Raw genomic sequence first — 25,968 nt, forward strand, 5'->3', positions numbered from 1 at the left:
TCAATTTTTCATGTGTATACCATACTATTTTGTGACTTGAATGGTTAAGCAGTTTATGTATTGGGCCATAAAAATCCTTACATGACTGTTCCTGATGCTGTTTTCATTTGGCGTTTATTTTTGGTGTAAGGGGTAGAAGTGATATTAGGATTCTTTTAGAAAAGCCTTAAGCTTATTAAAAAAAAAAAAGCCACACAAAATTCCCCAAACAAATTTGGCATATCTTCAAAGCTATGTCAACTGTACAGATGTGTTCTTGTTATGCAGTCCAAATAGTTTTCTTAGACCCCCCACCCGCTGGCTGAAGTAAACTTGCTCAGCTGCATAAATGAAAAAGAATGTCATACTGAGTACGTTTGAAGGCCTGTGAACCAAGTTTAATCTACTGTCATTATCATTTACATCTTCTTGTGCTCACAGTTTTTGTAGCAAAGCAGTTACTACATTTAAATTACTGTTCTTCTGTGTTTGATAATCCTCACAATCCCAGACAGAGCTGTAGTCTTCACTGCATAACATGGCTTCCTGGTACCTTTACCCAGAACAGTTTCTTTCAAACATGCCTGTTCAATTCTTTTCCTTAAAACACCTGACAGACAAAGGAATGAGAAATGTCAGGAAAGATGTGTATATGCCAGTAAAGTAAATGGGAGGGAAGCAAAATAGAGCTGTTTCATATGGTAGAAGTTGCAAAAAAGAGGACCCTAACACTGCAGACATTTGATTGGAAGGTTAGAGGAAAAAAGGACTGAAAAGACAAGCGGAGAGTAGAAGAAAGTAGGGGAACACCTAGTTTAGGAGGTAGCTTAGCCTAAGTGATGCAAGATGTTTGAAGATAGATTTTTAGACAAAGATTATTTAGAAGTGGATTATTCAAGGACAGAGGTTGTATGCTCATGTCTCTGTAAGCCGAAAGAGATGAGCAGCACACTGCAGGTATTAGAGCCTGGGGAGGGACAAGGGAAAGGTGAGAGATTAGATGAAGCTCTGCCTCCAAAATGTGTTCAGAACTGATCCACTTAGTATCTCAGATGTGATGAAGGGCAAGTTTGCACATAAAGAGCAGTAGTTTGAAACCCAAAGTCATAAATATTTCCAGAAAAAGCTGTATCTGACTTAAAAGTTTAGAACCTGGCCTGTAATGCTAAATGAGACTATTCTGTGTGGACTCTTAACTCATCCCTACCCCCTAGTCAGCTCTTCCTATCTGCTGCAGCAATCAGTGGAACCAGCTCTCTCACTGGAGCTCTTCAGCATAATTCCATTGCCATTAATCAGTTCTGCTGATCACATCAATATAAAAGCTAAATATGTTTCTAAAAAAGAGTTTGCTGGAACAGTCCTGGACCCAAGCTAAGAATTTGGTCCTGGCATTCAAATGCCTCAAAATCTGTAAGTGCAAAATTTCATAGCCATCTCACCCATATGGCAGAACTCTGAAATGGGTCAAGATAGGAAGCTTGAATGTTATTTCTAACTTTCTGGTTTGGACTCTATCTTTAGCTCTTTGGGAGTACCCAACTGGTCTTACACTTTGATTATTAGTAGCTATTGTCACTCTTGTTCTGTGTATCAGGCTATTTTTTGTCAGAAGTAATTATTGCAGTTATACAATAAGGTTTGAATGCTTTCTCTTGCAGTTTTAATTTTGGATATTCTAAGGAGCTTGCTAAAAAATGGTGTTTTATGGATATGGCCATATCTTGCATGTGTACTGTCAAAAATGGACTAGACTGCCATTTAGTATTTCAGCTCAGGGCAAGAATTAGGTATTTGTGAGCACCACAGGTCCATAACCAAAAAAGGTATTATTTGGGGGGAAAAAAAAAAAATCTTGCAAACATTTTCAGTTTCTGTTTCTGATTGCAAAAAAGCATGCAAAAGAACATTTTAAATTGTGAGCATGGAAATTTTCCTTCAGCAGAATTAGCTGTTAGGTTTTCTTTGATAATGATTGGTGTAAATCTCAGTGCTCAGGATGTTAACCTTTGAATAGGAATTCACATTTTAGAATGGAACCCATTTAAGAGCACATTTATATTTATTAATTTGAACTTACAGAAGTATTCTCACCACCTGTATTTTGTTCTCATGCATACTGCAGTACATACTGAAAGCCTAGGGCTGTTTTTATTCCTTTTCTAGATTGAAGGGTTTAGACCTCCAAAATACCCCAAGTTGGAGTTCTGCTGGTGCTGTGTGTAATTTCGTGTTGCTATGAGCTGAGGCTGCTAAATAATGCATAGGAGAACTCAGAAACCTGAGTTTCTGAGCACTAAGAGGAGGCAGCAACAGGAAAGGGACTAGGGAATAGGACTTAACTGTCAAATTGTATGTTTGACCTCTCTGTCATTTGCTTTGCACTGGGAAAAATATAAACTAAGCCATTGGCCTTTTGCAAACTTTGAGAGCTCTGCTTTGCAAAAACTTGTTATTTTGAACCTTTGAAGGAAAGGAGAACTCAACTGCAAATTCCAGAACAGTTTGGGGGTAACATTTTTTATAGACTATCACTACACTTTCTTTGCAGTATTTTTCTCCAGATACAAACTGTGTGCTGCTTCCTGCACAAACCTTTCTGAGAAGCTTATTTCCTTCAGTTCTCCTCATTAACTTGGGTTATCTTCATTATTGGTTTTTTTTAAGCGGTAAATCATAATTCCAGAATACCATCCAAAAACAAGATACTTTTTTATTCAACACTAATATGTATCTATGTTGTCTCTGTAGGACACCCTGAATAGATGAGCTAACTATCTCTTGCAATATATGACCTTTTCTTAACTATTCTCATGGATTAATACATTTTTTCACTGTGATTTTTCACTCGGACATAACTATCTACAAAATTTCCTGTCAAACAAAAGAGGTCTAAGGAGTAGGAAAATATACTCCTACATTGTTCAAAAAACCTACTTGTCTCAATTACAAGCAGTACTTTGTCACTTACACCCAGTTTCTTCCCAAATCTATGGCTTTAGTACGAAGTGCAATGCCTGTTAGAAATTAAAATCAGGTATTCACTTGCTGATGAATACCTATACCACTGCTGAACAAATTAAATCTACAGTCTTCAGGAAATGCTCAGGATGTTTCCTTTTAAATAAGAAAATCTCTCTCATTAAATCAATTAGTTACCACTTAGAGGAAAAATGATCCAGGATATCTGAAGGGTTTAGTAGACTGTTGGGTTATTTCTACTCAATTAGAGTTATATCCCGGCTAGTGGTTTGGTCAGGATATTTTAAAAATCTGGAGTCATTTTTCTAGAGTAACTGTTGTCCTCTCTGCAGGTGTTCAGCAGGAGTCCTCAGCACAAGAAGGAAGGAAGGGTTTGCTCACAGTCCTATCCTCTCATGCAGTTCCTTCTGCTTTCCTTTCATCCACAAACGAAGGCGGCAGCTCCTCAGTCTCTGTAGGAAATTAGTGCCTTGCTGCGTCACTGCCTGCTATGGATCCTGAAAAATGACCAGTGTCAGAGGGGCCAAGGTGGGCCAACACTACGTGTGCAACCCTAAATATAATCACGTCCTGAGCACGTTTGCAACTGTGCAATGCAGAAGCTCATGTTAGACAGCACTCATAACTCAATACACTCTAAAGCAAACCCGTTCAGACTCTGATTTCTATGGTCATACCCATTTCTGATTTAGGGAGCCCGTTTATTTTAATACTTCACTTAGTTCTACTGATGCACTCTAATTGAATTCAACCGAATTATTTCTCTGTCTGCTGCCAGCCGTCTCCCTCCTGCAGCTCCCTGGCAACCAGGTCCAGGACAGGCCTTTAAAAGAAGCACAGACTCTCTTTTGCAGTCTGTTGCAGTATCGCTCCCCTTGCTATCAGGCAGAGCGCTAGATAGGCAAGGAGGAGCCTTCTGTCCCACCTGGCCTCCCATTCCCAGCAGCAGGACCCCTTGCCCTCCCCTCCCAAATACTAACCTTGCAGGTCCCCACACGGAACAGCACTGTGGGACAGTAGTAGCAGCAACAGTTTCACCCATACATTTTAAAATATGTGAGATCTACAAAATATATTTTTTAAAAATCCATTAAATATATCCAAATTCTAAAATTCTGTCTATCCACAATCTACTGCAATGGTAAATTATGGCTGCAACTGTAGATCTCTCATCATCAAAGGTGACCTCATAAAGCATCAGCAGTGCATGTCCTCCTTTACAGTATAGCCTGACCTATACTGTAAAGCCTGAGCTATACTGTAAAGCATAGAGTCATCTGAAGTTATGCAAGATTCTTGGGTTTGCAGAAAACTGACTGCTTGTGATACACCCATGAACCTTGTTTGGCCAGGAGATTCTCAACTGATCAAACATTAGCAAGGTGGAAGGGGAGTGGAAAGGGCTTTGAAGCATTTTTTTCTTTTATAATTTAGCTTTGAAGACTAAGTAGTCTGAAGTACAGGATATTCTACATATATTCAGAAGGAGATTCAAATGCAGTTAGTCTCATGACAATTTGAAACGTTCAGCATTTTCCTATAAACTTCCTAGGAATGGGAATTCAGATACACAGGCAGTCTTGCCAAAATACTGTCCTGTTTTTGCTTTCCAAATGTGAAACTCCCATTGAAATCACTTGGTTGCTTTCTATTAACTTCCTCAGTTCCTCAGTTGGAGCAATCTTAGGAGGAACACTCAGGGAAAAGTTCCATAGTGCTACAAGCATGAGAAATTAAAAAAAAATCCTGCTAGCACTTTTGGAAACTTTAATTTGTATAAATGGCCAATATTGGACACACACTTCTGCATCAAAATGAAGCCATGTACTAGTTGTTTGGACTGCACAGTGAGAAGTGCCCTGATCTGAAGCTACTGACTTATCCCATGAAGTTTTATTCCTTTAGGGGGGCCTGTAACTTTAAGGCGAAATAATGTTTTTCAGCATACTGTGTTTCCCTCCAGATGGTTTCTACAGAATTTTGGCAGCCACATGTGACGATTAGCATGGTTGCCCTTCTAATCTCACACACTTTAAACAGACAAACCATATTCTTACTAAAACTATTACAGACTGTTCAGCAGATCTTTAACTATCCAACTGTGTTTGACTATCACAATAAATAGAATATCCTGACCCTGTTGCCTGGGGTTTAGATAAAAACATCTAAGCACTTAGCTATTTAAAGAGAGGATTATATAGCAGACTCTTATAGTTCATGGTGCTGTGTACAAACCTCTCTTGCTAGAGCAGCAATATGTAAACAGCTAGTGCTGAACTTAAAAAATTTGCACTTCCTCATGTCTTGCATGGAATGCTTGCTAAACAGTCAGCATCCCTCACCCAGCTATTGCATCTTGAAAATACATACACCAGCTAGCATGCACTTTTTCTATGCATATTCCTAACACCAACAATCACAAACCCTATTAAAACTTAACCTTTGTGAGACATAACACCAGTTTCTCTCCCTTTTGTAAATAAAAGATAGGATACTTGAGTGTTGCAGTGCACAGAAAAGCAGAACTTTAAGTGGCACGTTGGAGACCTGATTTCATATATAAGATTGTAAAAACTAAGACAGGGGTTGTAACGAAAGGGTACAGTGATTACTTGAGTACTGCCTCCTCCTTTCTGATCAGCCTCCCCTCTGAATGGCACAGTGAGCAAAAGCTAGAAGGTATGAGGCTACCTCTTTCAGGTCCTTATGTTATGCCAAAAGTTTCAAATGCTGAATCATGAACAGTAACAGGAGTTTAAGATGGAAAGGGCCTTTTTCTGTCTTGTCTTTACTATTGTGTCCTTTAAGCCATCGGGGGGAATGCAATGCAGGGAATAATACAGTAATATTTACTTGTAGCATTCGCAGTCTCTAATGTCCACAGCATAGCTGCTTATGTTATTAATGTTGTTTTATTTGAAATAATTCTATTATTGCGAACAGTTTGACTTAACAGTGTTAGGGTTTTGAGGAATTTCCAGGTAGTTGAAGCACGTGGGGTGCAGTAGAAAAGTCACGTTATCTGTGCGTGGCTGAGCAAGTGATAATTCCCAAGTTTGTTGTTTGTTTTTGGCAGTCAGTGGTTTGCACTGGTGGATGCAGGAGCTCACTTCCAGGCCAGGCCAGAATAAAGTAAATGTAAAGTTTGCTTACGAAAGGAGATTTCTGTCTTATCTATAGAACTGAAACCTAAGGGTAAATGTTTTGTTCTTTCCTGACCTTTTCCCCCTTCCCTTTACAACACTACAGTATTATGTTGATTTACAGCAGTCTGAAAAATTTGATATTTTTCTCTTTAGAACTAGCCTTATCGTGCCCAAAACAGAAGATAATTGGGTTTGGTTTTATTAAAATCCTTTCTGAACTTTTTACACTGTAGCTATTCTTCTCCAATGAGTCATACAATAACCATTCCCGGTTTGTAGCCAGTTCTCCAAAGAAGCACAAGAAAAAAGAAACAACTTCCTTTTAAGGGAATGAGACCTGTTTGTAATGATAAACCTCTTTCCATTTCTATTTGAAGACATTCTCCATAACCCAAGAATTGATAGTTATAAAAACACTACCTACTTTATTTGGATTACAAAACCATTCATGGCTATAGAACATTGTTTAACGTTAGCCTAAAGCATCTGTATATACACTCACACATAGGGGTACTGTTGAAATTACACATGCGACATGTCAAACGAGCAGCTAGTTTACCAGAAATCTGTAAGAAACAGCTTGGAGATTGTTTAATTTCATTTTTCTTAATATTTTAAATAAATGAGTTTAAACAAAGAAGTATTTAATATTTATGTGGAATGAAAACAGTTCAAGAGTATGTAATTGTATAAGTAAGCTAACACAGCAATTTCTGCTAAAGTGTGTGAGTCCCAAAACTCATCATACTGCTTGAATGCTAGAGTATTCACATGATCTTAGAATTTGGGAAAATATCTACATATCACACATCACTGTGACAATTTCTGTAACCTCTGAAAACCACTGTTATTTTAATAGCAACTGTGTTGCACACCTACTCCATTACTGTCCATAAAAGCTGTAACAGGAATTTAGGTGCTCTCACTGTGCATTTCGTTCTCAGACTGTGGTCCTTCTAAGATTCTTCAATTAGCCCTGCAACTAGTAAAGAACAATTTCTCTAGTACCACATGAAAAAAGATTTAAACATTAAAAACTTGGGAGTACTTGGGGTTTTCCTTTTGTGGGTGGGATCACTTTGCTATCCAGACTATTCAGAAATGTTTTAATGACAGCTGTAACTCAGGTAAGAACCAGATTTCAGTATCTGGTAGTGTAAGGAAAATAGCATATGTCATGGGACTCGCAATAAATTTTAAAAAGTTATCCAGATAGCCATGGTTATTTTATGGTTTTTTTAAAGATACCTGAGTATAGGTAAAATTTTTTCAAGATCTTCATTTTAAATGTGTAAAATGGATGTTAGTGCATACAAATGAAAGTATTTCACTGGATGTGTTACTTAGATGGGAAATAAGAATAGAGTTATAAACTAGCTAAGGGGGTTGAAGGAGAAAAACCCTGATATTAAATTCAGACACGAAAGCAGAGATGAATTGTTTAAGTTGTATTGCTATCCATTTAGCTCTGAACCCCTGACACTGTAGTTTATTAGAGAGGTGGAGACAACAGAATTCTTTGTTACGTGGATTTATATTACCAGAGGAGCTACAGCAGACTTCTTCTGTGTTGTTAAAATAAATTAATCAAAACCAGCAGGGGAGCGTCCTCGAATTACAATGGTTGCATTATTCAGAAACTGTAAAGACTGAATTTTTAAGGAAATCCAAATGTCATGTAGCTTGGGAAAGAGCCAGTTGTTTTTTAATGCTGCCATTTTTAACAATTCTTAATATAAGAAATGGGAGTATTGTTTCAAGCAGATCTTTGGCATACATTTTCTATGATTTTATTTAATTATCTTTATCTGAAGTATTATTATTATGTACTAACCCATGCATAATATGGCATTTCTCATCCCAGATAGATTCTGAAGTACTTTAATGACCTTTGGCCAAAATCTGTGCCAGCTTTAAGATGAGTTGGCTAAGTTAAGGATGCAGTTATATACACAGAAGGCTGCAGCCCACACATTCATGAAATCCAGCAATCTTATAGCAAGAGCACCACTCTGTGTGCCTTCTAGGAGGTAAAGTAGTATTTTCCTAATAAAACTTTGAAAGAGGAAATGGATACAGGGTAACTAATGTAATCCGATCATAGGCACAAGGTGGAATTTGGTTGGGACACTAAAAGTAGTCTCTCTTCTGCAAATGGATTTTTTAAAAAGTGAAATTACTGCAGGTGGTCAGAACCCCCAGGTACACATTTCCTGCTAGGATTACTCAGGGGCTGACTTGGCAGGGGCATGGCCATGTACTGAATGCACAGCGTTAACGTTCTGCAACACTCTGGTTTTGTCAAGAAGGAAGGGCCTTGGAAAACAAAATCACAATTTGAAGTGGTGTTATTTATGTTTGATGCACGGTTTTTAGTTTTAGCATAGATATAATTTTATATCTATATTTTCCATCAATAAATATCTATATATTTATATATTTTACTCCATTAAGTGATGCATAGCTCACAAATGCAGCGTATCAGTCAACTGTGGTCTACCAATGAGCTAGTCACACATAGCAGATGTATGGGTACATCTCCATTTCCTGAAGACAAGGAACTGAAGTGTGAAATTGTCAGTACCTTAGACATTTTTATAATGGAAGAACACATGTAAAAAGCTTTGTGTTTTTAAAGATATCATAGTTCCTGTGCGTTACAATTTCACTAAACTTCCACATAAAAGTTAAAGGCAGTTAGCAGGGACAAAACCTAGGATGAAATCCTACTTGCCTAATTAGTTTAATTTACATTCTGGATTTTGCTGCTATCGAACATTCATATTCTGAAATCTTAAAGATCTGGAACCTGCTATAAGAGGACGATAGTTCTGAAGAATACTGTGTTACCCAAATCACAGTCATATTCTCCCATGTAACCTTTTTTTATTCCTCCTGAGCTTTGTTGAAAATGCACTACAGTTCATCTAGCATAGCTCCATCAGCTTCTGGAGAGTTATGCCACAGAGGTATAGACATATATGGCCTATTCTATATAGTGTTATTGAAATAAATATTAGAACCTGAAGTCATTATAGGCTTCTGGTTTTTTGTCTCTTCTTCCAAAACTATTAATAATAGAAATAAGGATTAAGAAAGATAATTGAAAAATGCTATGGGACTAAAATAAAAAAGATTTTCAAATCTTACTCAGATGTGAGAATAATAGTAAGTTTTGAAGAATTTTCTAAAAATAACAATGAAAGAAAGAAGCACATGCAAATGAACAGGATAATCTTGAGTGTATCAAACATCTGGAAAATATAAGTGCACATCAAAGAGCTGTTCATTTTAAGGGTTTAATTTAAAAACTCATCCTGTTCAAGAAGATTAACGTGGCTATAAAATACCTACTTGCCATCAGAATATTTCGCTCCAACATAGTCATAGAAGTTTTTTGACAGCCCTAGTTACATTAGGTTAGGACAACAGCATCGGGGGGGTTGCTTTCCAGTTCTTTTCTTTTTGCATGGAAGGAACCAGAAATCTGCACATTGAAGTAAAGTTTATCTCATCCTCTGTGCCTGAAGAAAGAAGCCTTGATGTCAGATATTACTGTAATTTGTGAGAAGGCCAAGTCCAACCTCTCCCCACAGGATCTGTATTTGAGATACTGGTTTAGATTGTGACTAATTGTGTTCAAATAATGGAGAAACTAGAGGTACACAAGGCCGAAGGGAGCCAAGTGAAATAGCCAAAATGAAACCTGAGCACATGTAAATATCATCTGGCCTGAGAGTATCTTACAAGTGTAAAACTAGGGAAATCAAAAAAGTTCAAGGAAGCTTTTAAGTGAAACTAAACTCACTTGGGCCAAAGTGTAAGTTTTGCTCTAAGTGACATACAGGTATAACATGAGATTATGTGAACCCCTAAGGGAGAACACTGCTTTTTGTAATACTACCAAACTATAAAAACAGAGAGGACTTTGTAGCATATCGTTTCCTCTCCCAGTAAGGAGAAAGTCCTACAATATAAAAGGGCCTGGCAATCACAAAGAAACCTATTCACACAGTATTTCAACCACGTGCAGACTGAAGATCTTCTCCAGATATTAAACTCAGTCTCACTGGAAACTGTTGATGCCAGACAGCACAAGTCTCATTTGAAGGCTTACTCATAATGACCTGATGGAAACCTATTAGAAGAAGCTTTTTAGTTGGATAACAGGTAAGCAAGAGGCACTGTGTAGGACTGAGGCAAGAGGTAACTCCTACAGCTATGACTGTCACTGTGTGTGCATCCAGAGTGACTGATCCAGTCACTGAAAGAAATTGTTTTCCTTGTTCTTGATGGAACACACCTGCACATAAACACGGAACAATGAATATTTTCCAGCCTTTAAAAAAAAAGAAATGTTTGTATCTAGAGCACCAAAAGGTTTTTGGGAAACATTTGGTTTGGCACTCATTTTAGGTGAGCTTGATTGCCATACTGTTGCCTAGAACACCTGAGAAGAAAAAATTTTTCGTAAGAGGAAGGGTTCCTTCCCACCTTTCTCAGTTTCAGCTAAGATTGTGCTAAAACATGATCCCATTGCTGCCTCTCTATTTTTATCCCAGGACCCAGCAGCTGATGAACCGTGCCAGGGTTTAATTCTTCAGAGCTGGATGATGCAGGCCTGGATTCAAGCCCGATTTGAACAGGCCAATGCATCTTCAGTTTTTGCTTGAGTCAATTAGCGCCCAATATCAATTTGTGCTAATTCCCAGTCTCTGCAACGTTTCCAGACCTCTTATGCAAATCAGGCCTGGAAGCAAACAACAAGCGAATGACCCAGAAGGCTGGTACGGGGCTGGGCACCATTGTTCTCAGGCCATGCATTTCAGTGCCCTGTTTGTTCCTGTAGTGACGCTAAAAAAAAAAAGACAGGCCACAAAGATAACTATCTCCTCAGGCTAAATTATCATACCCTTTGTACTGTTCTTGCCAGCGTGGAAAACATGGCATTCATGGTCCTCTCACTACGTTTGAATTCATTTGATTATTTTTCACAGTTCCTGTAAATATAGAGGAAAAAAACTGTAACTCTGAGAGTTTGGGAAATTTTTGCTTTTGTAGAATGACAAGAGTTTTTAAATACTTTTTGTGGTCACAAATTGTGCCATGAAATGAGAAATCTTCTGGTAATATTATGCTGATAATCTGGAAAATTACTTAAAAACGTAGCACATTTGGGAGCTGAATCAGGGCCTTTCAAATAAAGATTCAGTCATGGAAAAATGAGTTGGATCATACCTGTACTGATCTGTTAATTTAAAACTATTTGAGTAAAAATGGACTCAAGCTGCAAAACTCGGGTAGATTTCCAACACCCTAGCTGTTCAAGGATTGCATTGGGCTTTGGTGTACTTCATGGGAGTCTATTTTTCATCAGATTAGTAAAATAACCTAGTTTTAGGAGAGCTAATATTGCACACTGAAGTCATGACAGAAAATGAAGGCAGAGAAAGGAAAAGCAGGATAATGAGGAATTTAGAAAAAACATCATTTTAATATAGCTCAAAATTTGGTTTAAATTGGATACAAGCCCTGGGAGACTTCTTACATCTCTAGGGCTCTCAGCTATGTCTGCTCTGGCTATTGTCAGATTGGGCTGGAAGAAACTGAGGTTTGATTTAATGTTTTTTTATACTCTTTTTTAAATTATTATTTCACTACGTATATTCAATAGTCGTGTGTAAGATTACTTCTGAACGTTCATAATATGGTGTAAAATAGGTACAGAAATATTTTTCCATTTTCTCTTTAAAGGATTACGACTGCCTCTTTCTTAAGGCCTTCTGAAATATTCCTTTTTAGTTAATTAGTTTTTTAAAGATCAAAATGTGTCCTAATTATAGTGTTATGAAACCACAAATCAAACCCTAGTACAAATTTATGGAGCCCTCCTTAAGGCTATTACATTCTATTTGTATGCAGGGAATAATAAGCAGAAGTGAAAGGAAGATTTGGAATGATTAATTTGATATTATGATTTTGATTAATTTGGTATTGTGTGATTCTTGGCTTGTTTGATATACATATTTATCTTGAAGGCATTAGTTGTACACTTGGAAATTATTTGGTCCGGGCGGTACTGAGCTGAACAATACTTACCAGCTTCAGTAAGAAGACATTAAAGCTAGCAACCAAAATTTCTCCAAGGTGTAACTGTCTTTACATTCACTTACCTATGATTTTGGGCATTGTGAATAAGAGCACCATCTAGTGATAATCAATAATATGTCAGTATCGTGAAAAGGTGATTATTCAGTCTGGACATAAAAGCACACTGCTAATTCACTTAGCAAAGGGATTTGGGGGCTTGAAAGGAAACAGTGTTCTAGTTGTGATTTGCAGTTCAATGACTAGTATCTTCCCCTAGATACTCCTAAACGTGCACAAGACTAACTTTGGCTGATAGTATGGATACCATGCAATAACACTTTAAAACTAACATTTTGTTTCATAAACCAATGATGTAATTTTATTATGTATTATTGTAACAAAACCCTCCAAATTTGTGAATGGCTCATTTTCTATTGATCAGCATAACATCCTTATTCCACTGGCTGAGAATTTAGGTGAAACCGTTCTAATTTCCTAGGTATCAAGTTTTTTGGAAAGCCAACAATTCTGAAACTTAGGGCTTTTTTCAGTGAAGAATGTCAAACAGCTGCTCCTCTCTAAGGATCTTAGACATTAAATAGTATTATATGTTAGAATTTGCTTAAAACATTCCATGCTTAATGATTTTTTTTTTTTCATTTGAAGAATTTTATAAGCGGGTCTTACGCTATCCATTCTGCAAGTAGAATTTCAGCATGCAGGCAGATCATTATGAATATATTACAATATATGAAGCTATTTATCCCTTTCAGATTATTTCCATATGCATCCTCTGTAATTAAATCAGTGGCTTATGGCAGCTAGTCTTTGAAGTGATCTCTGCAAAATAGAAAAATGTAATTTGTGGAACAAAATGCTGATCAGTCTATTCCAGCCACATCTGTTAAGCTCTAGTAGTTCAGAGATTTGTGTGATGAGAGTTCATGCAAACCAGAAAGTTTCCTGTATTTCTTTCAGTCCAGAGGAAGTTCGCTGGAAGTGATGGGCACTATTCGAACCAAGTAACAAGGTTTGAAGTCTGAGGCATTGTTTGCCCACAACTTCCAGTGAATTCACTGAAAGCGATGCTTAAGTAAGTAGCTGTACTTGTGTATTTAAATAAAAGGACTACCAAGAGAACGGTAAGAGAAAGCAGAGCAAGACTTTCTGTCAGAGAAGACGGTAATTTAGAGAGATAAATAGAGAGTTGATCTGTTCAGGAGCACCAGTAGTGGTGACTGAGTAAAGCTAATAAAACTCATGATGCGATTCCCCTTGATTGCAGTACATCTTGGACACAGCTGATATTATACAGGTATAGACAACCATTATAATTACTGTTGCATAATTCTCCATGTAGATGCTTTTCTTGTGGAAGGTTTTTGTAGGACCCTTAGAGCCTTTCCAAAGTTATGTTAATTAAACTGTTGAAGACGCATCTACAACGAGATGGGTGTGCCAACACAAGGAGTTACTGTCTGACTTGTCCAGCCACAGCTGTGCCTGCAGAAAAGGTTGCCACTCACAGCTGCTTGGCACTCCTCTCTCTTTCCTCCTCCCTATACTAACTTGGAGGTTTTTACACTTCAAATCTTATAGATGAGCTGCTCATGTGATTGTTCCCTGAGCTCTCAGGCAAAATGAGGTGAGTTAGCAAAGTCCTGGTATCTAAATTGTTTAATTTGGCTCATTTCAGCCAACACAAGCCTGTCTATTTGCAGAGTTGAAGAAAGCAAGAGGGCAGTTACAGGTAGTCCCTTCAACCAGTAAACATTTGCAACTGAGAGATATGTCTACAGTCTAAATTTTCTCCTTAGCTTACACTGATACATTATCAGTCGTTTAATAAATGCCCTCTAGTTTCTAGTAATGTCAGTCTAGTACCTATTACTAGCAATTACTTCACTCTCTTATAAATATGCAAACTGAAATGTCTTCAACTGAAGTGAGTAACTTTGTCCTTACAAAGACTTCCAAGACAGCTTGGAAATTAAATGTACAATTACCAAATAACTTGAAAGAAGTTACATTATTTAACAGTGTTATCGGAATACCCCAAAGTCTAGGGGTTTTTTGTTCCTTTGAAGGGTAAGACTTCTGCTATACACAGAAAATTGTAGTAAGCAGATCCCTAGCAAAAACTGCTGCACCCTTCCCAATGAGGATTTTTATTCATGGTATCTGCTTCTAATTAAATAACTGCACTATATTATACATACTAAGGCCCAATCCTTTGCCCTTTGAAGTCAATGGCAAAGCTCCCATTGAGTTCATGGGAAAAAATGAGGCTTCCTTTACAGCAATTTCAGCTGTTAGGTTTTTAAAACGAAGATTCAGCTTTGTCACCTTTGCCTGCAGACAACAAGCAGTTTTTGATACTCCTTGTGTTAGGCAGAGAGTGCTAGGAAGGGGAAATTTGGTCTTATTAAATTATGTTCCCCTGTCATTCCGTTTGTTTTTCTTTCTGTTACTGTAAAGTGCCACAATGGATATATGATTATCTTGCATGATCTTTATTTTAGAAACTTTCTTGAAATTCAATATTGTAGCAATTTATGCCATACGTGGCATGTTTACAGTATAGAGAACATACCAAATGAAACCAGCAGTATAGAAAACCATAGCTTATCTACTTTCTTCATAGTTTTGACCCATCAAGAGTTCATCTGCTAATGACTTGTAATATAAAACATGCTTACAAAAAACAAAGCATCCAGCTTCCTAAATGGGACCAGATTTCTAAAATATACTTACAAAAAGGCAAGTTTATAAAATAACGATTCTACAGCTACACAGTCCAGGATGATATAACTCTTTTGAAGCAAAAGGTTACCCATGCATTTGATGCCCCATCCCAGATGTAGGAAGGAAATATCAAACAAAGAAGGAAACTTAAAGGATTCAAAATACATTTCTGTGGAAGCAGAAAGAAGACTTGTAGACAGTGTTTCCCTGCTAAACAAGAAAGGAAGATTCTGTGCTGTGCCCAGGACTGCAGCACATGGTAGAGAGCTCAGGGTATAAGCCCACTGGCTCTGGCAAGCTTAGAGCTAGGTTTTGATTATAATTTACCTTCCACATAAGCAACAAATAAAGCAGCCACTTCTTCACTGTTCTTAGCACCCCACTGAGAGCAAGGTGCTGAGGTGTTTTGAAGATTTTTGGCTTTCATGCTCAACACCGTATTATATTGGCAGGTAACCAAAAAATAGCACTTTGATTTTGGTGCATGCTAAAGTGTTTCAGTCTAAATGTGCATTAGTCGCATCCTAACATCCACACTGACTATGGACTACAGATTCTAATGAAATGGGACAGATGGCAAAAATTACAGAAAAGGAAACAGAAATCCGCTGTGTAACTTGTGTACATTACGTCTGAAATTTAAAACCTTCAAGCTGTTATCCAGGGTTTTTTTTTTACTGCCAGTTTTGTTCCAGCCAACAAACAGTGCTCATCAGTACTGGTTGCAATCTAAATGTTATCATTTTTGTCCACAGTTAATTCCATGCACAGAATTCTTCCTCTTAAAGTTGAAGCTATCTCTGCAAATCAGTCTCATTTTATAGAGTGCTAAGCATTTAACTCATGAAATATGGTCCCTTAAAGAAATTTCTGCTCTAAATATGAAGAACCCTGAGTTCTGTATTTGGAAGAAAGCCCTTCCGTGATATGCATAAATTGCTAGCTGTATCCTCTCAAACAATCTGACACAATCCTGAAGGGCTTTGTAAACAACATTTCCTGTTGTGATATTTTAATGTGAACTTGGCCAAAAGTCCTACTATTACATTCACATTCACAATAAGAAAGCAATAGCAGAAAATACAGAACAATGAAATCTAACAATGTCATGCAGTGTATTTTAAATGTTTCCAGAAAAGAAACTAAAAAAATGAAGTAAATCTCTATACAAAGCAGCTAATCTAATTTAGTAGGAATACACTGTTTGGTTGTTTTAGTTTGTTTAGTTTAAATCAGTGTGAATTATGTTGTTCATTCTATTCCATTGAAAACTCTCCTAGCATGAGAGTTGGAAAAGCATCTATTGGAAACAAGCACGAATGAATACTACCATGTATCCAAAGCATGCTTGTATTTGCCTAAATACTGTGGAAACATGCCAAAACCAGCTTGGTTTGTAGTTCTGTATATCCAAAACAGGGTATACAATCATGCGCTGGTTCAGCCTGTAGTTTTTAAACAACTAGATGGGACTTTAGTACTAAACGTTGCCACTGGCACAATAGCTGGAACGCAGAAGTTTGGAACTGGAAAACACAGACCCCTAACCTTTGGAAGTACATATAAACCTTTGCTGGTAAAGGTGTATGAATTTTTTTCCTCATTATTCTTCTAACTAACAATGGCAGATTTTCAGGAACAGAGTTATTTAGCAGTGGTCTATTTTAGTTAGACTTTGGGAACTTTAATTTGTTCCTTTGTTTTGCAAAATAAATTAACCTAACCTCCATAAAGCCCGGCTTCTTCCCAGTTTGTCAATGGAAGTTTTGTCATTTACTTAAATAGAAGCTGAACTATGTCATCTAAACATGTGCAAAAGGTACTGGTTATTAAATTGGGTCAAGGCTCGTAACAGAGTCAAAACCCTCTCCAGAAAAGATAGATAAAACCACAATTTTCCACATAACTCCTTATGTGAAAGAATATATAAATATGCCTTACAGGGTTTTCTGAATATCAGCAAACACAGGCTGTGTCAGATGGTCTGAAGAGTGAATTTGAGAATAAGAGTTTGTCCAGGCTGCAAAAACAAACTATGTTTGGAAATGTATTAGCTAGCAAATTTAAACAAACAGTTTTAAATACAGTCCAAGTAAGGCAAGTTGTGTTTAAAATCATCTAGGTTAACTCTAAACTCCCCTCCTTTGCTGCCAAAGTTCAACTAGCGTGTTTTAAACATGGCTTGCTCGGTCTACTGCAAATGCATAAAGTTGCATTCAAATTCTGTTTAAAATATCAATTGGTACAAATAAGAAAATATCAGCAGGGTCATGTTAGCTCAGTACTGAGCCTTTACACAGCATGCTGAGCATCTTTGTTTCAAACGCAGTAGCGTATAGTAAGATCCTACTTGACTATGCATTAATGAATATATTTTCAGAAGCAGATGGCACCAAAGCACCAACTCCAAGATGACTTTTAATGTCATCTGGATATGATCTGAAACGCAGAACAGCCTCTTACCTTCATCTTACTAGGAGGATGGTGCTACCAGGCCATCAGTGCAGAGGCAAGCAGGGGAGCAAAAACCCACTGCTTCAGCAACTGATGGTTTATACTCATCTGTGTGACTTAGCACTGAGATGAGCTAGGAGCACAGGTATAACACAGCTGTATTTATCATGTCTCAGCTAGAAAGTAGTGACCAGAATCTCAGCTTTAACTAACCTAGTTTTTCTGCCTGAAAGTGTGAGCGTTTGCCAATGCTCACAATGTAAGGGAATGACAGGAACTTGAAAAAGTTTCCTTAAACCTAGCAGCTTTGATGTACTTTGTGGATGGACTAACTGTGTGCTAACATACCTCTCATAGATGTGACAGTGACATGCTTTGCCTTACCTCAGGATCAAATGCATAACTGTGCTAACATGTCTTAGCCTTTATTTATTTTCTACAAGACTAAGCGTAAAGGTCAACTTGCTGAAAGCCACTTGGGGTTGTTCTGCATGTGTCAAGTATTTCAGATAAATGCAGGGAGAAAGTCAAGCTACCACAACAGAGCCCACGTCTGTATACATCCAGCATTAAGTAATCATATTCAGACATCAACTTTTCACACTGTTGGTTCAGGTTGTTCCCAAGTCTTTGAGTTTCACTTTCAGTTTCAGGTTCCAATGAATCCAAAATGATGAAACTGAGACTTGAATTGAAATCTGAGCATTTTAATGGACAACTGCACAAGTCTAAAATGACCAGGCAGCCACTTGTCACATGTCATCACTGAGCCAAAGGTAAAACTATTTGTGCAGCAGCAGCAGAACTCTATTTCAGAAATTGGCAAAATAGTCACAAACTTTTGCATGAAGCCTAGTTGAGGCCGTTGGATTTGAACCCTGAATTATCAAAGTATTTCATAGGATTAATTAGGACTGTAGTTAACATTTACAAGACAATGGAAAATTGCATGATATTTGGTGTGTTTGGACATAAGAAAATGTCTATAGTAGAACAAAAATTTTCAGGGTGCAAAATCACATCGTTAAGAGTTTAAAAATATCCATTAAGTTCCTTCAAATCACTTGACATTTTAGAGAATAGGCATTATAGTTGTAGTTATGCACTGGCAATATGCATGGTAGAAATTAAAGGAAGGGAAATGTTACTATTTTATTTTTCTAAAAAATTAGTTGAAAAATGTTGCTGAAAAAGTACGTAAAATCTGTCAGCACTTAAAAAAAAAACAGTGTGTGTTTCTCCATATGCAACTACATATTGTTCTGCTGATGATGAATCAGGGAGAGATCAGGATGAATGCTCTCATAGATATAAAATAGGACAATATGATCCCCCTTTGAAGATAATCTTTCTTGTGGAGGTGTATATATGTAGAAATATCGCTGTATATACTACTTATAGACCAGAGAACTTCCAGGACTAATGGGATCTGAATTCAATAACAAGTGAGGCACCTTGTCTCAATAACATTAGTTTCCCCAATGTCTCAAGCATGAAAGCCTACAACACAATTGATCATACAGATTTTTAAGCATCTGTTCATTTTTACTTTTGGGATACTGATACAAAAAAGAGGCCTGAATTTCCTTTGAAGTGCTTAGAGGTCTGAGTCATGAAACTTACTGCCCTTGAATGCTAGAACTATTCAGTTAAGTTCCCAAACTTAAATTAACAAGGCTTTGACAGATACAAACAATGAGTTCATCAGATTGCTGTTTGGTGTAGGTAACGAATATGCTGAGAATAATGTACCTCTATTGCAACCAGATAATTTAACGGAGTTACATCATGGTTGAATTATAAATCTAAATCACCTGTGGGACAACTCCATTAAATTACCTGTTGCAAAAGAGATGCTTCTTAAAGGATAGAGCTTCATTATATATAACATAGCTGGTATTGTTAAGTATTAGTAGAAAAACTCACAGGACTTTCTTTCCAATGCTAGTCCAGAAAATCATCCATTATTTTGTACATAGAGTTTTTATATATTTTAAATTTAAAACTGCAAAGAAATTTACAAGAAAAAGAAAACCTATGATATTCATTAAAAAACATTCTTTCATATGTCTCACAATGGAAACAGAAAGGACATAATGTGTCACTTTTGCTCTTATATATTTTGAATTCTTAGCCATCTAGGGTCACTATTTACTGACATTTCCCAACCGTCTCCTGCTTTGGGAAAGCTATCCTACAGTGCAGTACTGACACGGTTTAGTGTCTTGGTGCTTACATAGCACAACTGATACAACCACTGTTTTCCTTAGCTTTATAGTCCCGATTATCTTTTTTTTTTTTTTTTTAATAACATTCATTTATTAGATATCGTTCTTAGCATAATATGTCTTTTGACACAGTGTTTAAAGTAGATTTTTTTTTTAAGTCATTATGGTATATGTGGACAGTATATAGAATATGCAAATTCTTTTTAACTGAAAATACATTTTTATGAAGTATTTACATCATTAGTGGACATAAAAAAGTAAGTTGATGTATGGAGCCAGGGTTGGGAGGAGGAGGGGTGTTACACAGTTTGTGTGCCTCTGCAGAAAACGAGTCAAATGTTTTCAAAATTTACATGTTGAATAAGAGTTAAAAATGGACAAACAAAATGATACTTTGTGATACTTTAAAAAAAATCCATTTGTTTCAATCTTACATCTAACAAATTATGGAAAAGTCTTGAATCTAATGTAATGGTTGTAAAATTACTTGCTGATGAAAATTTCCTATTTTATGTGCTGGTGAGAAAAAATACTAAGATATTTCTTGGGAATGCAAAAGGTTTGTCTCTGTCTCTCTGTTAACACATTGCATGGTAATGGAAGACTACTACAGGCAAAACTCTCATTGATTTTAGCAGGGATGCTACTTGCATATATGCTTTAAGAGCTAGGTAACAAACAGTGGGGGGAAGGTTTACATATTTTTTAACAAATGTAATAAAGCAATATTTTAAAAGGCAGGAAACAAACTGGTAAAAGTTGCTTGTGGCAGTGAACTGCAGTGACTTATTTCATTAGCTTTAAAAACAGGGTGTTTCCTTTATCAAAAGGGTAGATAGGTGTGAATTTGGGATTTTTGTATCGTGCTGCATTTTCATGGATTATCTCATTTCCCTCCGTTTCACATCCCTCTCCCCTTTAGATCTGTATCATAACCACTGCTCTGCTCATGACCAGGGCCTGAGTGCGCTTCCCTCTGCAGCAGTTCAGGGGTTTAAGGTGCTCAGGTTGTGTCGGCAACCAGGCGAGCAACCCCTCTGCAGCTTTCCCAGCTCCTGTGAGCTGAGACACCAAGACCAGAAATACACACTTCTGATAAAATCTTGGTTGGTGTAAACTGGCAATGACCCACTAGTCCCATGGAGCTACATTAGTATGCACCAGTGGAGAAGCTGAACGTTGAACTGAAAAAAAAAAAACCCTAAACCAATTTTTTTATTGTGTTCAGGAAACAACCTTTGGATTTTGGAGCCAACAGAAAAATTACTATGCAGTAGTTGGTAATTCTTTATTCTTTCATGAGTTATTACATTCAGTTTTCATGGATAACAGAATAAAAGCTGAAAACATTGCCTCTCCCCAAAAAGGGTCACACACGGTGTAGCTGCAGACCCCCCACCTCACTGTGCCTCAACCTTGTGGTGGTGCCTGACCTGGAGACCCTCATCTGTGCGACCCTGAGAGAGCCCTGGCCCCCTGGGGAGGATGACGAAGCCTGCCGACATAGTGAGTCCCAAAGAAAGCTATGGCCTGTCAACTCTTTCAGGTTTTCAGCCAGATACTAGTGTCAATTTTCAAATCTCACTGATCCTGACCAACTCTTAAGCGTGGAGAAATGAATGATCTGGAATTCATAAAGCCCCCAGTCCACCATGCTTATAACACTTACATATGCTGATACACATGTACTCTTACAAAGGGTGTTCTGAAGTATTGTATTACATGGCCTTTTGATTGGGTTCATTTGCAAGAAAACAAACTCATGCTGCTTTGATTTCTTTTTTTCCCTAAAAATACATATTATTATTTTTCTAAATTTAGATATATTTTACTGGTGGATTTTCCCCATTAGAAGTAAGGCACAACTGTTCTAGTTCTCAAGTCCCAAATTTAGTGGTAAAACAGAACCCAGACTTAAGAGCCACAGTCTAGAATGTGAATATGAAAAAAAGAAAGAATCGTATAGCCCATTTTTATCAGGAAAACTAAAGCTTAATCAGAATCTTGTGTTCCAACTACTGTGCTTTTTACTTTTGGTTTTATGTAATCAAGGCCACTTGCCTTTTATCGTTACTTACAATTTTTTAAGTTCGAGCTACAAGTTTTCACTAGATGGCAGGATTCCACTGTCATTTATTATCAGTGGCTTGCAAAGCAACAGTTGCCCATCGGTAGGAAAAAAATTTAAACATGTTCAGGTTTTGCAAAATATAAAAAACAAACAAAAAGCTTAACAGTAATGAGAAAAATGATGCATACACTCAATAAATCATAGCTCTGTTACTGAATATGATTAATATTGTGGGCTGGAAATCATTGAAAATAATAGTGAAAGATGTTCTTTTCTTGACAGAGGAACTAAAAGGACCTTCTCTTATAAAATGAGGTAGACCTACTCTTTCTGCTATTTGTGAAAAAGTTAACAGATCCAGTAAATTAAATTTAACTAATTAATAAATATATTGACAGCTTAAGGAAGTTAGAGCTTAAATAGCTGAACTACTGATCTAAAAGAATATATCAAAGTACAAAAAACTTAACACTCAATGTACTGGATTACCAAGATACTAAAAGGTGATAAGATACATTTTAATCTCTCTCAGAGATTAAACAAGGCAGAATTCATTGTATGATGATCGGTCCCAGTATCATTTCAGCCAGTGGTATTTTGCTCACCTCAGAGCTCTGGACAAAATTTGTCCCTCTTGTCTCGGAGGACAGAATGCAGCTCCATACAGTTACATAAGCCTTAATAACCGTGACAAATCTTCATTGTTGCACCAGTGGAGAAGATGTTGCAATGGAGTGAACACTGATTTTTAACAAAACTACTTTGAAACTATTATTTTTGCAGCTTGGGGTTACCAATTCTTATTTTTTATTTATTCTGAATTTCTACTGTCTGCTTTGCTCTCATTTTATACATGAAGATAATTTATGAAGTGTTCAGTAATTTTCAGTGTTGCTTATGAAATATAAGAGGGAATGTTTGGCATCTATTAAAGCTGCTTCTAAGACTGGATAACTTTCCAAAACCAGAGATAACTCAGTGCAGTGCTTTCCAGGATTCCCAAAATAGTAAGAACATATTCTCATGATGAAGCTGTATTTATTCTATGCCTAGAGTAGAAAAAGTATCATAAACAGATGACTGAAACAGCATTTCCTAATATAAGATTCAGTTTGTGATATGCATTCAAAAACATACAGTGAATCAAACCGGAGCCGAAAGGCATACATCATTTCACAATTTGAAACCTTTAACATTTAAGAAAACGTTTGCAATACTTGCAAGCTACCAAAAAGTAATCATTCCTTTTTATTGAAAAAAATCACAATCAGCACCTGTAGAATCTCTGCAAAACATGTTAGCAAACTCAAACAAGTATCACAGTAAGATCCACATCAACAGTTTCACTGGAAGCAATATATATTTAAACAAACTAGACTCTTCACTCGTGTTCACATAACACCGATAACATCTTTCTCTCATGATCCTACCTTGGCGATTTGCAAAGGCTGCTTTTGCTCCTTGCCACCTTGTAATCTAAAGCCCCAAGGCGCCCCTCCAGTCATAGAAATGCAGAGATAATCCCCTGTGCCCATTTTCCTGGTGCAGTTAGGCAGCATTCATTTACAGAACATGAAAAATTTGTCTTGCAGATGTTCAGCGAGCTGGAGATTTGTCTGCCAGGCAGAGCTGGAGACCCAGAGCACCACACTGTTGCTGCTGCTGTGTACTGCACTAGCAAATGTAGTCATTCAGAAGAATGTAAGAGCTCCCTCGGATCAAGGGCACAGCCCACTCTTTCGTCAGATTTCTACGCTCGGCCCACCTTCAAAGTAAAGTAAGTAACATCGAGGAAATGCACACAAAGAGGCTCGGCCATGAGGCAGAAAAGGCTGTATTTAAACATGACTCTTGTGACAGCTAAATCAAAACAACAGTGAAAAGAAGTGTGCGTTTCCCAGTGGCAATTTAGGATGTAAGTTTGCTTTAGTAAATGGTGCCAGATGTTTTAAACTCTAATTTACCCATTTCTTGCATTCATACTCCAAACAAAGAAGAAAGCAGAATGTCGAGTGAAACACCACGTACATCCTCTGAATAACTGATACACTTAGATTGAACTAGGTTTATGATTTTCATCTCTACCCTGCATGCACTTTCTGCAGCACTGCAGGTACGCCAAAAAAAAAAAAAAAAAAAAAAGGAGAAAAGCTTTATAATTTCCCTGTCTTGGAATTGCTTCTTTTGCTGGTTCTCTCTAACCTCAGTATAGTTTAACGTGCACTGCTATTTAGCAATGATCTGAATTATTATTGGATGTTAATAATACCTGTTCTTATGCAGCCTGTTGCCTTTCCTGCCAGAAAGGGGAAGAGGATTAGTGGAATGAACTATCAGATCTCTCTTACTGATGCTATCAATGGATGATTTGCTTTGTGTCATTAAAGGGGAACCTTATTATAAACAAGAAAAAAAAAAAGATTCAGTGGGAAGTTAATTTGCCGGTGCCTTACAAGACCTGAGTTCAGTTCTGTTCCCTGTTGCTGACTTGGGGTAATGCAGACTGTAGACAGCTGAGCTCCTCCAGGTCTAGTTGGAGTGGTTTAAGAGGTGACTGTTCTTCAGCAAGGGATGAATATTCCCCTAGCTGAGTGTTAACAACTGATAGCATAAGCACTCCTACTCACCTCAGCCCAAGGTCAGTTAGCTTGGCTTAAATCACGTTGCATTTTGAACTGAGCTGGTTCTAAAGAAGAGTGTTCAGCAGGTGGGTAGAAACGTCTTTAACAGCTAGACTAGTTTCTGGAACAAACCCCTCTTGCTTTGAGACCCAGGTTGCTGGGGGCTGATAACAGATTCCCACAGCCTAAATTGCACTGAGGTCCCTGTACAAAGTGTTTTCAGCTGGCTGGTTCTAGGTCTTCAGAGACGTCAGGGCAACAGGAAACGCTCAGCATTTAAATTACACAACTTTGCATCTAAGTAGCTGGTAACTGTTCAGGCTTTAAATCTAAGCCTATGTTTCTGTCAATTAAGTGTCCCTGGAGTGATGCTTCCTTATACTACAGCAATGTTCTTTAAAGATCATCAGGCAAAATACCAAGGTAGAGACAGGATCTTCTGTTAAACTGAAATATGGCTGGAAAAAGTGGGTGGGCTTTTAGGCACTTGAGCCCTTCATCAGGTCTCTGAAGACACTAAGGTAACCCAAAGACTGGGTGGAGACAAGCTCCCTAATCAAACAGAGGAAAATGTCACACTCCAAATATCAGGATTTAATGGCAGGAAGAGTGCTTGCTTTATTGACTACCAGTCAAAGGCTCTGGAGAAGCAAAACAAGCACAGCTTGCCATGTAATTACTTAAGGAAAACACTATCAGGGAAGCCATACTCGGAAAGGGAATGGTCTTTAAAGGAGCTTTGCTAGACAACCTCTGAGTGAAGGTGCCTCATTTAAAATAACTCAATTCAAGGTGGCTAACTGCTTCTTAGTATCTTGTGCAATGTTGATTTGTTGCTATAGCAGACAGGTTTTTACTCTTTCCTTAGGCAGAATCTTGCTTTAGAGAAAATTCTCTCCCTTTTGCCTAATCGTGCACACTTTTTTATTGTCATAAAAGTATCTATAATTCTTAAGTATATAGCTGCAAAAAAATACCCTATGACACTCTGGTAAATACAAAAAAAAACCAGGTTGGGTTTTTTTTAGGAAAATGAATCACATAACTATCAGCCCTTCAAATGTTATAACTATGATGAAATGTATATGTTTAACTACTCTTAGGGTGTTTTGAGCTTGTATTAGGCTCTCTTTTTTCATTTTGGTAAAAAAAGAATAATCAAATCTGATCTCTCTTTCTGAGCTTCTTCATATACTTAATGTAGAAAACAAATTAAGGAGAAACACCCCTGCATTTGGATGGTCATATATTTGATGGGAATTTGTACTAGATATAGATACTTCTGTATCCTTTAACCATATAATCAAACTGTGTAAAATGATAAAGCAGAACAATCTTGATTAGTCATTGCTCAGCTGAAAAAATAACCAGTCAGGACACCAGGATTTGTTTGATATTGTTGTATGACATAGATGAAATGTCTTTGTGCAGCTGCTGAAGTATCAGTAGTTGGTGTTCCTTGAAGTTAATTCCCCACCATCTATTTGATGTCCTTAAGGCAAAAGAGCAGAGAGGAGCACTTTAAATTTGATTGTGTCATAGCAAAAGACACAGCAAAATTGTGCCAATGGTTTTGGCTAAAATCACCATGTAAAACATTAGACAAATTTCTCTTAAAAGCAAAATTAACAGTTGTCTACAACATTGTGAGC

At 37.3% G+C, this 25,968-nt stretch overlaps 1 protein-coding gene across 1 annotated transcript in view; it reads right to left on the reverse strand.

Annotated features, from left to right (window-relative positions):
* SYNPO2 (synaptopodin 2) overlaps positions 1 to 23,320 on the reverse strand; it is an 85,886-nt gene extending 62,566 nt beyond the window's left edge. Inside the window, exon 1 of the mRNA XM_068402755.1 lies at positions 23,126 to 23,320. Within this exon, the coding sequence (XP_068258856.1) occupies positions 23,126 to 23,254 (129 nt within the window). The 5' untranslated portion in view covers positions 23,255 to 23,320. The remainder of the gene's footprint in view (positions 1 to 23,125) is intronic.
* Between the last annotated feature and the right edge of the window lie 2,648 nt (positions 23,321 to 25,968).

This window comes from Nyctibius grandis, chromosome 6 (assembly GCF_013368605.1).
Source record: "Nyctibius grandis isolate bNycGra1 chromosome 6, bNycGra1.pri, whole genome shotgun sequence".
NCBI lineage: Eukaryota > Metazoa > Chordata > Aves > Nyctibiiformes > Nyctibiidae > Nyctibius > Nyctibius grandis.